We start from the raw sequence: 14,959 nt of genomic DNA, 5'->3' as shown, positions 1-14,959 counted from the left end.
CTCGGCAGAAACTCTACAAGCCAGAAGAGAGTGGGGGCCAATATTCAACATTCTTAAAGAAAAGAATTTTCAACCCAGAATTTCATATCCAGCCAAACTAAGCTTCATAAGTGAAGGAGAAATAAAATACTTTACAGAGAAGCAAATGCTGAGAGATTTTGTTACCACCAGGCCTGCCCTAAAAGAGCTCCTGAAGGGAGCACCAAACACAGAAAGGAACAACCGGCACCAGCCACTGCAAAAACATGCCAAATAGTAAAGACCATCGAGGCTAGGAAGAAACTGCATCAGCTAACGAGCAAAGTAACTAGCTAACATTTGACAGGATCAAATTCACACATAACAATATTAACATTAAACGTAAATGGGCTAAATGCTCCAATTAAAAGACACAAAACAGCGAACTGGATAAAGAGTCAAGACCCATCAGTATGTTGTATTCAGGAAACCCATCTCACGTGCAGAGACACACATAGACTCAAAATTAAGGGATGGAGGAAGATCTACCAAGCAAGTGGAAAACAAAAAAAGGCAGGGGTTGCAATCCTAGTCTCTGATGAAACAGACTTTAAACCAACAAAGATAAAAAGAGACAAAGAAGACCATTACATAATGGTAAAGGGATCAATTCAACAAGAAGAGCTAACCACACTAAATATATATGCACCCAATACAGGAGCACGCAGATTCATAAAACAAGTCCTTAGAGACCTAGAAAGAGACTTAGACTCCCACACAGTAATAATGGGAGACTTTAACACCCTACTGTCAACATTAGACAGATCAATGAGACAGAAAGTTAACAAAGAAATCCAGGAATTGAACTCAGCTCTGCACCAAGCGGACCTAATAGACAGCTACAGAAGTCTCCACCCCAAATCAACAGAATATACATTCTTCTCAGCACCACACCGCACTTATTCCAAAATTTACCACTTAGTTGGAAGTAAAGCACTCCTCAGCAAAAGTAAAAGAACAGAAATTATAACAAACTGTCTCTCAGACCACAGTGCAATCAAACTAGAACTCAGGATTAAGAAACTCACTCAAAACCACTCAACTACATGGAAACTGAACAACCTGCTCCTGAATGACTACTGGGTACAGAACGAAAAGAAGGCAGAAATAAAGATGTTCTTTGAAACCAACGAGAACAAACACACAACATACCAGAATTTCTGGGACACATTCAAAGCAGTGTGTGGAGGGAAACTTAAAGCACTAAATGCCCATAAGAGAAAGCAGGAAAGATCTAAAATGGACACCCTAACATCACAATTAAAAGAACTAGAGAAGCAAGATCAAACACATTCAAAAGCTAGCAGAAGGCAAGAAATAACTAAGATCAGAGCAGAACTGAAGGAGATAGAGACATAAAAAACCCTTCAAAAAAATCAATGAATCCAGGAGCTGGTTTTTTGAAAAGATCAACAAAATTGATAGACCCCTAGCAAGACTACTAAAGAAGAAAAGAGAGAAGAATCAAATAGACGCAATAAAAAATGATAAAGGGGATATCACCACTGATCCCACAGAAATACAAGCTACCATCAGAGAATACTATAAACACCTCTATGCAAATAAACTAGAAAATCTAGAAGAAATGCATAAATTCCTCGACACATACACCCTCCCAAGACTAAGCCAGGAAGAAGTTGAATCCCTGAAGAGTCCAATAACAGGCTCTGAAATTGAGGCAATAATTAATAGCTTACCAACCAAAAAAAGTCCAGGACCAGATGGATTCACAGCTGAATTCTACCAGAGGTACAAGGAGGAGCTGGTACTATTCCTTCTGAAACTATTCCAATCAATAGAAAAAGTGGGAATCCTCCCTAACTCATTTTATGAGGCCAGCATCATCCTCATATCAAAGCCTGGCAGAGACACAACAGAAAAAGAGAATTTTAGACCAATATCCTTGATGAACATTGATGCAAAAATCCTCAATAAAATGCTGGCAAACCAAATCCAGCAGCACAGCAAAAAGCTTATCCACCATGATCAAGTCGGCTTCATCCCTGGGATGGAAGGCTGGTTCAACATACACAAATCAATAAACGTAATCCAGCATATAAACAGAACCAAAGACAAAAACCACATGATTATCTCAATAGATGCAGAAAAGGCCTTTGACAAAATTCAACAACGCTTCATGCTAAAAACTCTCAATAAATTAGGTATTGATGTCACATATCTCAAAATAGTAAGAGCTATCTATGACAAACCCACAGCCAATATCATACTGAATGGGCAAAAACTGGAAGCATTCCCTTTGAAAACTGGCACAACACAGGGACGCCCTCTCTCACCACTCCTATTCAACATAGTGTTGGAAGTTCTGGCCAGGGCAATTAGGCAGGAGAAGGAAATAAAGGGTATTCAGTTAGGAAAAGAGGAAGTCAAATTGTCCCTGTTTGCAGATGACATGATTGTATATTTAGAATACCCCATCATCTCAGCCCAAAATCTCCTTAAGCTGATAAGCAACTTCAGCAAAGTCTCAGGATACAAAATCAATGTGCAAAAATCACAAGCATTCTTATACACCAATAACAGACAAACAGAGAGCCAAATCATGAGTGAACTCCCATTCACAATTGCTTCAAAGAGAATAAAATACCTAGGAATCCAACTTACAAGGGATGTGAAGGACCTCTTCAAGGAGAACTACAAACCATTGCTCAATGAAATAAAAGAGGATACAAACAAATGGAAGAACATTCCATGCTCGTGGGTAGGAAGAATCAATATCGTGAAAATGGCCATACTGCCCAAGGTAATTTATAGATTCAATGCCATCCCCATCAAGCTACCAATGACTTTCTTCACAGAACTGGAAAAAACTACTTTAAAGTTCACATGGAACCAAAAAAGAGCCCACATTGCCAAGTCAATCATAAGCCAAAAGAACAAAGCTGGAGGCATCACGCTACCTGACTTCAAACTATACTACAAGGCTACAGTAACCAAAACAGCATGGTACTGGTACCAAAACAGAGATATAGACCAACGGAACAGAACAGAGCCCTCAGAACTAATGCCACATATCTACAACTATCTGATCTTTGACAAACCTGACAAAAACAAGAAATGGGGAAAGGATTCCCTATTTAATAAATGGTGCTGGGAAAACTGGCTAGCCATATGTAGAAAGCTGAAACTGGACCCCTTCCTTACACCTTACACAGAAATTAATTCAAGATGGATTAAAGACTTAAATGTTTTTAAGTCTTTAAATGTTTAAAACCATAAAAACGCTACCATAAAAACATAAAAATGTTTTTAAGTCTTTAAATGTTTAAAACCATAAAAACCCTACAAGAAAACCTAGGCAATACCATTCAGGACATAGGCATGGGCAAGGACTTCATGTCTAAAACATCAAAAGCAATGGCAACAAAAGCCAAAATTGACAAATGGGATCTAATTAAACGAAAGAGCTTCTGTACAGCAAAAGAAACTACCATCAGAGTGAACAGGCAACCTACAGAATGGGAGAAAATTTCTGCAATCTTCTCATCTGACAAAGGGCTAATATCCAGCATCTACAAAGAACTCAAACAAATTTACAAGAAAAAAACAACCCCATCCAAAAGTGGGCAAAGGATATGAACAGACACTTCTCAAAAGAAGATATTTATGCAGCCAACAGACACATGAAAAAATGCTCATCATCACTGGCCATCAGAGAAATGCAACTCAAAACCACAATGAGATACCATCTCACACCAGTTAGAATGGCGATCATTAAAAAGTCAGGAAACAACAGGTGCTGGAGAGGATGTGGAGAAACAGGAACACTTTTACTGTTAGTGAGACTGTAAACTGGTTCAACCATTGTGGAAGTCAGTGTGGCAATTCCTCAGAGATCTAGAACTAGAATTACCATTTGACCCAGCCATCCCATTACTGGGTATATACCCAAAGGATTATAAATCATGCTGCTATAAAGACATACGCACATGTATGTTTATTGTGGCACTATTCACAATAGCAAAGACTTGGAACCAACAATGATAGACTGGATTAAGAAAATGTGGCACCTATACACCATGGAATACTATGCAGCCATAAAAAAGGATGAGCTCATGTCCTTTGTAGGGACATGGATGAAGCTGGAAACCATCATTCTCAGCAAACTATCGCAAGGACAAAAAACCAAACGCCGCATGTTCTCACTCATAGGTGGGAATTGAACAATGAGAACACATGGACACAGGAAGGGGAACATCACACACCGGGGCCTGTTGTGAGGTAGGGGGAGGGGGGAGGGATAGCATTAGGAGATATACCTAATGATAAATTATGAGTTAATGGGTGCAGCACACCAAAATGGCACATGTATACATATGTAACAAACCTGCACATTGTGCACATGTACCCTAAAACTTAAAGTATAATAAAAAAAAAAAAAAGAAAATGGAACTCACACACTGTTGTTGGGAATGTAAATTAGTACAACCATTATGGAAAACAGTATGGAGATTTCTCAAAAAACTAAAATATTAATAGAACTACCATAGCAATCCCACTATTGGGTATCTATCCAAAGTAAAATAAGTCATTACATCAAAGAGATACCTGCATTTGCATGTTTACTGCAGCATCATTCACAATAGCAAAAATATGGAATCCACCTAAGTGTCCACAAACAAGGAATGGATAAATAAAGAAAATGTGTTATAATATATGCATACAATGGAATACTATTTGGCCATAAAAAAGAATGAAATTATGTCACTAGCAGCAACATGGAAGGAACTGGGGATCATTACATCAAGTGAAATACACAGACACAGAAAGACAAATACTGCATGTTTTCACTCATAGGAGCTACAAAATTTGATCTCATTGACATAGAGAATAGAATGATAGACATCAGAGGCAGGGAAGGGTGCAAAGCAAAATGCATGTTGGGAATATTTACCCTGATATATTCTTTTAGGACCTCACATGCCAGGCTAATGAGTGTAAATGTACTTCCCTGTCAGGGGTGAGCCACTGAGAGTTGCAGAGCAAGGTACTAAGATGATTGTCTTTAAGAAATCTAATCTAGCTGTCATGTTACCTAAATTGGTAATGAAGGTAAAGATATCAAGACAGTATTAAAATAATATGGCTACAGTGGGTGAACTAAGGTAGTGGGAAGGGAGAAAAAGACAGAGCATAGGATTTGGCCAGTGATTGGATACTGGGGCACAAGGAGAGATGAAAAAGATTACTCCGGGAATTCAAGCCCCTATTACAAGAAACAGGAAACAGAAGGAAAAAGAGGAAAGAAAATTACTTGATATTATTTGAGGGCATAATGAGTTGAAGTATAGGGCATTAAATTGCCTATCAGGTATTTGGAAATGCAAGATAAGAGGTCAGCAGTGGGATAAAAACAGAAATAGGACAATAAGGAAATTACTATTATTTGTGCAGCTAAAATACTGGGCACAAGTAAATTCTCATATTGAAAAATGCAAGCGTCACTGTAGTTTCTAGTTTACTTCTGTGGTGAGCAAGTCATAAATAATTAAACATCACTGGTCTTATTAAAGCCAAGAAGAATGCAATCTAATTGTTCTGAATCTAGCAATCTAGTAAATATTGTTTTAAATACTAGAAAACTTAACAATATAGCACTTCTTGTGAATTCTCCAAAACAAGCTTTCCTTAAATAAGGTCTATATGACCTCATAACACTCAAGAACAGAAATAAGACTAGACTTTATTGGAGATTCTTCTTGTGGCACAGTACATTCAACATTAGGAGGTTACAAGGCAGATTCAAGAGAAAAGTATAGCAGGTAAGTTTTTAGGCAAATGTTCCTAAACCTTTCTATTTAGCTTGCATTGCTAGATAACAAATACCAGGCCAGGCGCAATGGCTCACACCTATAATCCCAGCATTTAGGGCGGCTGAGGCAGGCAGAGTACTTAAGGCCAAGAGTTCAAGACCAGCCTGGTCAACGTGGCGAAACCCCATCTCTACTAAAAATACAAAAATTAGCCAGGCGAGATGGCACACTCCTGTAATCTCAGCTACTCGGGAGGCTAAGGCACAAGAACTGCTTGAACCTGGGAGGCGCAGGTTGCAGTGATCCAAGATCACACCACTGCACTCCAGCCTGGGGGACAGAGTGAGACTCTGTCTCATAGATACACAGACAGACAGCAGGCAGGCAGACAGACAGAAAGCAAATACCAAATAACAATGGGAACTTGCCTTAAAACAGCAATAAAAACCTTCCAAAGAGAATGCTGTTATGACCAAGAGTAAACATGACTCTTCTCCAACCCAGGAAGAACATTAACAGCAAATGAGATCCTGCCATTTAAGCAAATGCACCTAAGTGCTCTCAAACACAATGGACCCTTGAACAACACAGGTTTGAACTGCAACCGAGTCCATTTACATACGGGTTTACTTCTACCTTTGACACTTCAAGACAGAAAGACAAACCCTCCCTATTTCTCCTCCTCCTCCTCAGCCTACTCAAGATGAAGATGAGGATGAAGACCTTCATGATGATCCACTTCCACTTAAGGAATAGTAAATATATTTTCTCTTCCTTATGATTTTCTTAATAGCATTTTCTTTTCTTTAGCTTACTTTATTGTAAGAATATAGTATATAATGCATATAACATACATATATATGTTAATTGACTGTTTATGTTATAAGTAAGGCTTCTGGTCAACAGTAGGCTGTTAGTAGTTAAGTTTTTGGGAAGTTAAAAGTTATACATGAATTTTCTACTGCATGGGAGAGTGAGGGTGTTGGCACCCCTAATCCCTGTATTGTTCAAAGGTCAACTATATAAAACAAATTCTATTTCTGGCAACATGGTCAAAAAACAAGTCCTAAAATGGATGAGAAAATAGGAAGAACAGAAATCAAATTATATTTGATCAAAAAAACAGCTATAATATAACCCAACCTGATTCAGGTATCTCGAATGATAAAAATCCAATATTACAACATGGTTAATCATCATTAAAATACAAAATAAAGCATATATGAGACAAAGGCAAATTTCTATCTTTCTAAAGACTGTTGTCTCAGAATAACAGTTCGGCAAACTGAGAGTAATCAACATTCTGCATAACTTTAAAATAGTTTAAGAGCTAATGCTAGTTTTTAGTAAATATAAGGGGGAAAGTGACTAATTTAAATATCTTTTGAGATAACCTATACAGAATCTCTGCCATCATGCTAGGAAAAATAAGTTTCTATTCATTAATCACCGTCGGCTAACTTTCTACATGACATGCAAATTCAGTATATAGCAGTAGGCTGAATATATAGCAATCCCTAGGTGACAAAGGACTAACAGAAAAGAAGCTAAGTTACTTGTTTAAAGTGATTCAGCAAGTTAGCAGCGGATCCCAATGTTCCTTCTTTCAATTGTCACTACCTCCCATAAGCCGATCATTATCAAAACTAATCAAGACTGAATAAACACTTACCAACACAGGAGGCAGCGAACACTTAAGAGAAGACCCCTAGACACAGATTTGAAACATCTCTAAAATTTTAATAACTCAAAGGGCAAATTAAATGAACAGCTGCTACTTGTGAGCATCTTCCCACACTTCAAAATTCAAGCCAATGCATCTGGGATTTATGCAACTATTTTCTTTCTTTCTACAAATGTCACACTGATAAATCTAAGAGTACTCTTCCACTGGAATACTTTGGTTACTTTCAGCACATCTTACCTGATCAAAAAGTTCAGTACCATCTGATCCTGCTGCTCTCATTAGTTCATCTTCTCCACCAGGATGATACTCCATATAAGGGCTGACATTATAAACGAAACCTGTATCAAAGCAAGCAGAAATAATATCCTAAATGAACTTCTCAAAAATTGTAAAACTTGTAAGTTTCAATAAATCTTTCCAAATACATTCCATTTAATTAATCACTGTTATTTCAAAGTATCAAGAACTAACTGTAAAGGATCTGAGATTTCATCACACTTGCAAGCAAACAACTTAACCTGCCACTTTCATGGGTCCTGGCAGATAACAAGAGACTCCTAGGTCAGAGACAAAGAAGAGTTTAGCACTCACATCAATAGCAGTAGTCAGAATATAAACATTTGTGTCAGTTCACTGAACCCTAATTCACAAGAGTGCTATGTGAAGAGGGCCAGGTAACACCTGTACACTTAATGCGCTGCATTACAGAAGAGGAACTCTGAGCTCAGGAAACTGGAATCTTTTATAAGCATGCCTGCCCTTGTTCCTGAGGGAGATATTTATTATACAGAAGAGTAAGCAAAGCTGTCCTTTCTTCTAGAGGGAGACACTAACATTCAAGGTTGTTCACAATGCAAATATCCTTTAAAAGATTGTACAAAAAGACAGTGCCTCTACTCTCAAGACATGCAAAAATGCAAAAGAAAATTGTCTCCCAACACAAAGAAATGAAATACTGTGTATATAATTTTTGAAAGTACACACATGCACACAGAGAGAGAGAGAGAGAGAGGAAGAGAGAGAGAGAAAGTGACTACTACACAGACATAACATTTCCATATTGCCCTGGTAGAAGAATCTGATGAAAAAAGAATCAAGCTCTAATCCACGTTTCTGATCATTTCAGCAAAGGTTAAGCAATGGTGACCAGTTAGGCACACTCTGTGAAAAGGAAGCCCAACTCTTCTCCAAGTTGTTATTCAGAATTTAATCATTTTGTCTTCTCCAAATATTTCTTTCATCTATTCAACTGTTATTTATTTTTATCTTTTAAGAAAGAGGAATAGGGAACAACAAAGACAAAATATCTCAATGCACAGCTCTCCCAAGGAAGTAAGTTGCTTTTTCATTCTTGAAAACTAGACAGATACCAGACAAATCTAGCCCTAAAGACGTCATGAAAGTGCAATAACAACGACTGGTTTTTTTTAAATATCCAGGACTATTTCCTCTTTATATGATGACTTCCATGAATTTAAATAACCTCAGATAACTTAAAATGTTCATCCTATATAATAATCTTGGAAGAAAACAAGAGGTTGGATTTCAGACCCAAGAAAAGTACTGCAGTTTTTTGACCAGCTATATTTTAGAAAATAACCAAACAGTCCAGATTTCTTTATAAAGTCTCCTAAAGGTAAGCACAAAAGGAAGTAAATTCACAGAATTTCTTTCAGCAGCATTCCAAATAAGTCTGAACAAAACTAGTTAAGTTCCCTCTTTTTCCTTCCCCATATGCCTAGAGTCCCACAAGATTTAGAAGAATTTTTTCCCATTGTTTAATGCTCCAAAATCCAGAGACCAAAAACGTGAGTGGTAATGATTAAGATCAGAATTATTCCCAATAGGCTTTTTAAGACAGAGGATGCCTCCCAAACAAGAGTTCCAAACTTTCTCTACAATCAAGTCCTGACTGGAGTTCTACAGTTTCTCAAGAACAAGAAATCTACAACCCATGATCATTTGTGATGGAATTCCATGAGTTTCAGCAACCATCTTTTCTGGTAGCTTAAACAGCTATCCATGATGAGCACATAAAGCCTAAAACATTCCATACATGTTCTCTGCTAACCTGCTAGCCCTTTACATTGACCCTTATACTGTCACAATCTTATCTTTCTTTCTGATAGGGGCTAGGATCACTCCGTGGACGTGAGTAGTATCCCATGCTTTCCAGACGAAAAAAACTAGGAATGTCTATCCCTTACCACAAGGAATTCACACTGTTAAATAGTGTCTCAGTCCAAGATGCTTTAGATCAAAAAGCACTTGGCTGTGTTAGTAATTTGCTAATTATGAAACTTAAACCTAGCCCCAAAACAGAACAGGTGCATTTCTTCTGATTCAGAGGCTCTTCTTTGCTCTTTCTCTCCTTCCTTATCTCCCTTTTTCTCCTTCTCAAAAGTATTTCTGAACAACTAAAAACTTGGACCCCTGGATGTGGCAGAGAAATACAAACATAAAAAAACAAACTTTATGCTTTTTCTTCGTGCTTTATTATACAGGTGTACCTCAGAGATATTGCAGGTTTGGTTCCAGACCACTGCAGTAAAGCAAATAAAGCAAGTCACACTAATGTTTTGGTTTCCCAGTGCATATGAAAGTTATGTTTGGCCAGGCATGGTAGCTTATGCCTGTAATCCCAGTAGTTTGGGAGGCCGAGGCAGGAGGATTGCTTCATGCTAGGAGTTCAAGACCAGTCTGGGCAACATAGTGAGATCCTGTCTCTACAAAAAAACCCTAAAAATTAGCCAGGCATGGTGGAGTGTGCCTGTAGTCCCCCTGCTACTTGGGAGGCTGAGGTGGGCGGATCGCTTGAACACAGAAGTTTGAGGCTGCAGTGAGCCATGATCATGCCACTGCACTCCAGCCAGAAAAAACAGTGAGGCCCTGTCTCTAAAATAAATAACAGTTATGTTTATGCTATATTGTTGTCTATTAAGTGTGCAATAACATTATGTCTAAGACAATAATGTACATACCTTTATTAAATATACTTTGATAAAAATGCTAATATCACCTGAGCCTTAACTGAGTTAAACGTTTTGCTGGTGAAGTGTCTTACCTTGATGTTGATGGTTGCTGACCGATCAGCATGTTGGGTGCTTAAGGCTGAGGTGGCAGTGGCAATTTCTTAAAATAAGTTGACAGTAAAGTTTGCCATTCAACTGACTTGACCTTTCATGAGAGATTTATCTGTAGCATGCCATGTTGTCTAATAGCATTTTACACAGTAGAACTGCTCCCAAAATTGATGTCAATCCTCTCAAACCCTGCTGTTGTTTTACGAACTAAGTGTATGTAATATTCTAAATCCTTTGTTGTCATTTCAACAATGTTCACAGTATCTTCCACCAAGAGTAGATTCCATCTCAAGAACCACTCTCTTTGCTCATCCCTAAGAAGCTACTCTTCATCCATTCAAGTTTTATCACGCAGCAATTTCAGTCACATCTTTGGGTTCCACTTCTAATTCTAGTTTTCTAGCTGTTGTCACATCTACAGTGACTTCCTCCACTCGAGTTTTGAACCCTTCAAAGTTACCCATGAGGGCTGGAATCACCTTCTTCCAAACTCCTGTTAATGTTGATACTTTGTTCTCTCCTCATAAATCACAAATGTTCTTAATGGCATCTAGAATGGTGAATCTTTTGCAGAAGATTTTCAATCTACTTTTCCCAGATCCATCAGAGGAATCACTATCTACGGCAGTCATAGCCTTATAAAATGTATTTCTTAAATAATAAAACTTGAAAATCAAGATGGCTCCTGGATTGATGGGCTGCAGGATGGATGCCGTGTTAGAAGGTGATATAGTTTGTATATCTGTCCCAGCCCAAATCTCATGTTGAATTGTAATCCTCAATGCTGGAGGTGGGGCCTGGTGGAAGTTGTCTGGATCATGGGGGCAGATCTCTCATGGCTTGGTGCTGTCTTCATGAGAGTTCTGAAGAATCTGGTCATTTAAAAGTGTGTGGCACCTCCACCCCTCCTCTTTCTTTTTCTTGCTTCTGCTTTTGCTATGTGATGTGCCTGCTCCTGCTTTGCCTTCTGTCATGAGTTAAAGCTCTCTAAGACTTCTCCAAGAAGCCGATGCCAGCACTGTTTCCTGTATAGCTTGCAGAACCATGAGCCAATTAAACCTCTTTTCTTTATATATTACCTAGTCTCAGTCGCAGGTATTTATTTACAGCAATGCAAGAACAGCTTAATAGAGAAGGCATGACGTACACTGCTATCAGACCTCTTGGGTGACCAGTTGCATTGTCAATGAGTAGTAATTTGAAAAGAAACTTTTTTAAAGAGCAGTAGGTCTCAACATTGAGCTTAAAATATTCAGTAAACCATGCTATAAACACTGAGGTACTGTCATCCAAGCTTTGTTGTCCCATTTATAGAGCACAGGCAGGGTAGACTTAGCATAATTCTCTAGGGCCCTAGGATTCTTGGAATGGTAAATGGACACTGACTTCAAGTCACCAGCTGCATTAGGCCTTAACAAGAGAGTCAGACTGTCAGACTGTCCTTTGAAGCTTTGAAGCCAGGCATCCCCTCTCTAGCTGTGAAATTCCTATGTGGCATCTTCAGCCAATAGAAGACTATTTAATCTACATGGAAAATGTGTTGTTTCGTGTATTCAACTACCTCACTGATCTTAGCTAGATCTTCTAGATAACTTGCTGCAGCTTCTGCATCAGCATTTGATGCTTCACATTGCACTTTTAAGTTATGAAGGTGGCTTATTTCCTTAAACCTCATGAACCAACCTTTGCTAGTTTCTAACTTTTCTTCCACAGCTTCCTCACCTCTCTCAGCCTTCCTAGAATTGCAGACAGTTAGCATTCTGCTCTAAATCAGTTTTGGCTTAAGAGAATGTTGTGGCTGGTTTAATCTGTCCACACCACTAAAGCTTTCCCCATATCACCAATAAGGTTGTTTTGCTTTCTTATATCATTCGTATGCTTACTGGGATAGCACTTTTAATTTCCTCCAATAACTTTTCCTTTGCATTCACAGCTTAGCTAACTGTGTGGCACTAGTGGCATAGCTTTCAGCCTTTTTCAGCTTTCAACATGCCTTCCTCACTAAGCTTAATCGTTTCTAGTTTTTTATTTGAAGTGACAGATATACAACATTTCCTTCACTTGGAACACTCAGAGGCCAATGTAGGGATATTAATTGTCCTAATTTCAATATTGTTGGGTCTCAGGGAATGGAGTGGCCCAAGAAGAAGGTGAGACAGGAATTGTCAGTCAGGGGAGTAGTGAGAACATATACATTTGTCCATTCAGTTTACCATCTCATATGGGCTCGATTTGTGGCACTCCAAAACTATTACAATGGTAACATCAAGATCACAGATCATCATAAGAGATACAATAATAATGAAAAAGTTTGCAAGAACTATCAAAGTGTGACACAGAGACATGAAGTGAGCACATGCTCTTGGGAAAATGGTGCCAAAAAGTTGTTAGACACAGAGTTGCCACGAATCTTCAATTTGTAAAAAATCCATTACCTGCAAGGTACAATAAAGTGAAGCACAATAAAACAAGGTATGCCTGTACTCTATTTGTACTATATATGGCTTCTAGAAATAAAATCTCTCATGTGTAAGGTTCTAGCCTTCTATGAGTTCCACCTGGTTTTTAGAAACTAATTTTGAAACCATCTAAATTTTCCAGTGATGCAATTTTATTAAGTTATTCCCACATCTCTAATTGCTCTGGTCTGGCAGATCTGAGCATCCAATTACTCACTAAATATAAATAAATAATAATTATGGGCCAGCAGATATAATCTCAAATTGATACTAGGCTATTAGTGAGTTCTGCAAAACCTAAATCCTAATAATAACGTTAAGAGCAAAAATGGGCTTAAACAGATTCATGAAACACCAATCCTCCATGGTGCAAAACTGGACTGTAAATAAGGACTCCTGGTCACAATCCAACTGGTATTTTTAGATCACTGACATGGGTGCTCTTCAGTGGCAAAGGGGGGATTTAGGGAGAATATCTATCTATCCATCCATCTACCCATCCATCCATCCATCTATCCATTCACCCACCCACCCATCCCCTCCTTTATGCTGATACTTTATTTTTGTGTGTGTTTTGTTTTTTAAACTCTAACTAGGAACAGACTCAAAAAAGGACTGACTGAGAACTGTTCAGAAGAGCCACTTATTAAAACTAAAATACAACGGTTGTATTAGGAAGGTATACTCCAATGTTTAAATAAATCATTTTTAAATGCCCTAGCAATATTAGGGGTACACCGTATAGCTAATTCATCATAGCAGAGAGGCAGCACAATTTAAAACACATATTCAGAACAATAACTACACTGAGTTTCTCTAGGCAATGTACTGGTAGTACCTGTTCTTAATATCTTTTCATACTAAATTACCTGTTTTGTGTTATATCTGGAATTCTGAGCTCTCAAACAAGTTCTCCGAATAAAAATTACCCATTTTAAAATTACCATTTAGTACTTTGTGTTGTCAGAAATGTAAACTTCAAAATCACAGAATGATAGTCTTAAAGACTAGGAGAACTTTAAGGCAATTTTTAGCCTCATCCAGCACAGGCTTTATCTCTATAATATCTTACAGACAAAGCATCATCCAGCATCTGCTTGAACAGATCCAGTGCCTAGTAGCTCACCACTTTTTTAAAAAGCTCAGTTCAAGGATATCATTTTTATACCTAAAAACGAATATTGCCTTTTTATACGGAAAGAATTCTTTCAATCTTGAAAGACACTGCCTATAGTTTTTCATTTGTGCATTTTATATTTATTTGTTTTCAATTTAACCCCAATTGCCTCTGATAAAGACTGTGGGCATCCTACAATAAAATATTTAAATTCAAGTTTGTGAAAGTCTGTGTGTAAAAACTTAAAAACCCACAACAAAATGTGTATTAGAAAAGAAAGTATACCAATTGTCTAACCTCACTAACAGCGTTACTGTGAGCATTTAATATAGTCCTGAACTTCCTAGCAGCCAAAGCCAACAGAGGCACTAGTAACAGTGGTCTCATTATCTAATTTTAAAAATTATTAAAAATAAAACAAAGAAGACTTGCTAGCTCATTAGTTCTTTAAAAGGGAGTAACTCTTGATATTGTGAAGAATTATGAGTCCTCATAAAGGGAACACTAACCACATAACAGATATTACAATTTAACAGTACACAGAAACATCCTTACATGGCATTACTCCCATCCACCCTACCCCTAGGTAACCACTAGTCTACCTTCTGTCTCTATAGATTTGCATATTCTGGACATTTCATACAAATGGGATCATACAATATGTGGTCTTTGTGACTAACTTCTTTCAGGTAGTATAGTGCCTTCAAGATGCATCCATAATGTTGCATGTATCAGTATTTTTTCTTTTTAGGGATGGATAATATTTCTTCTATGGATATACCACATTTTATTTATTTATCAGTGGATGAGCATTTGAGCTGGTT

The 14,959-nt window shown here is 37.8% G+C and overlaps 1 protein-coding gene across 9 annotated transcripts in view; it reads right to left on the bottom strand.

Moving 5' to 3' along the window:
• Nucleotides 1-14,959, bottom strand: part of CYB5R4 (cytochrome b5 reductase 4) — a 125,952-nt gene that overhangs the window by 78,658 nt on the left and 32,335 nt on the right. For all 9 annotated transcript variants that reach the window (XR_008548351.2, XR_008548350.2, XR_001718154.4 and 6 more), the window contains 1 exon segment: nucleotides 7,714-7,814. Coding sequence is in view for 4 of the 9 variants with exons in the window: in XM_016954678.3 (XP_016810167.1) it covers nucleotides 7,714-7,814 (101 nt within the window). In the remaining 5 variants the exon portion in view is untranslated.

Source organism: Pan troglodytes, chromosome 5 (genome assembly GCF_028858775.2).
Source record: "Pan troglodytes isolate AG18354 chromosome 5, NHGRI_mPanTro3-v2.0_pri, whole genome shotgun sequence".
NCBI classification, from domain to species: Eukaryota; Metazoa; Chordata; class Mammalia; order Primates; family Hominidae; genus Pan; species Pan troglodytes.
This window is presented reverse-complemented; position numbering and strand designations above follow the sequence as displayed.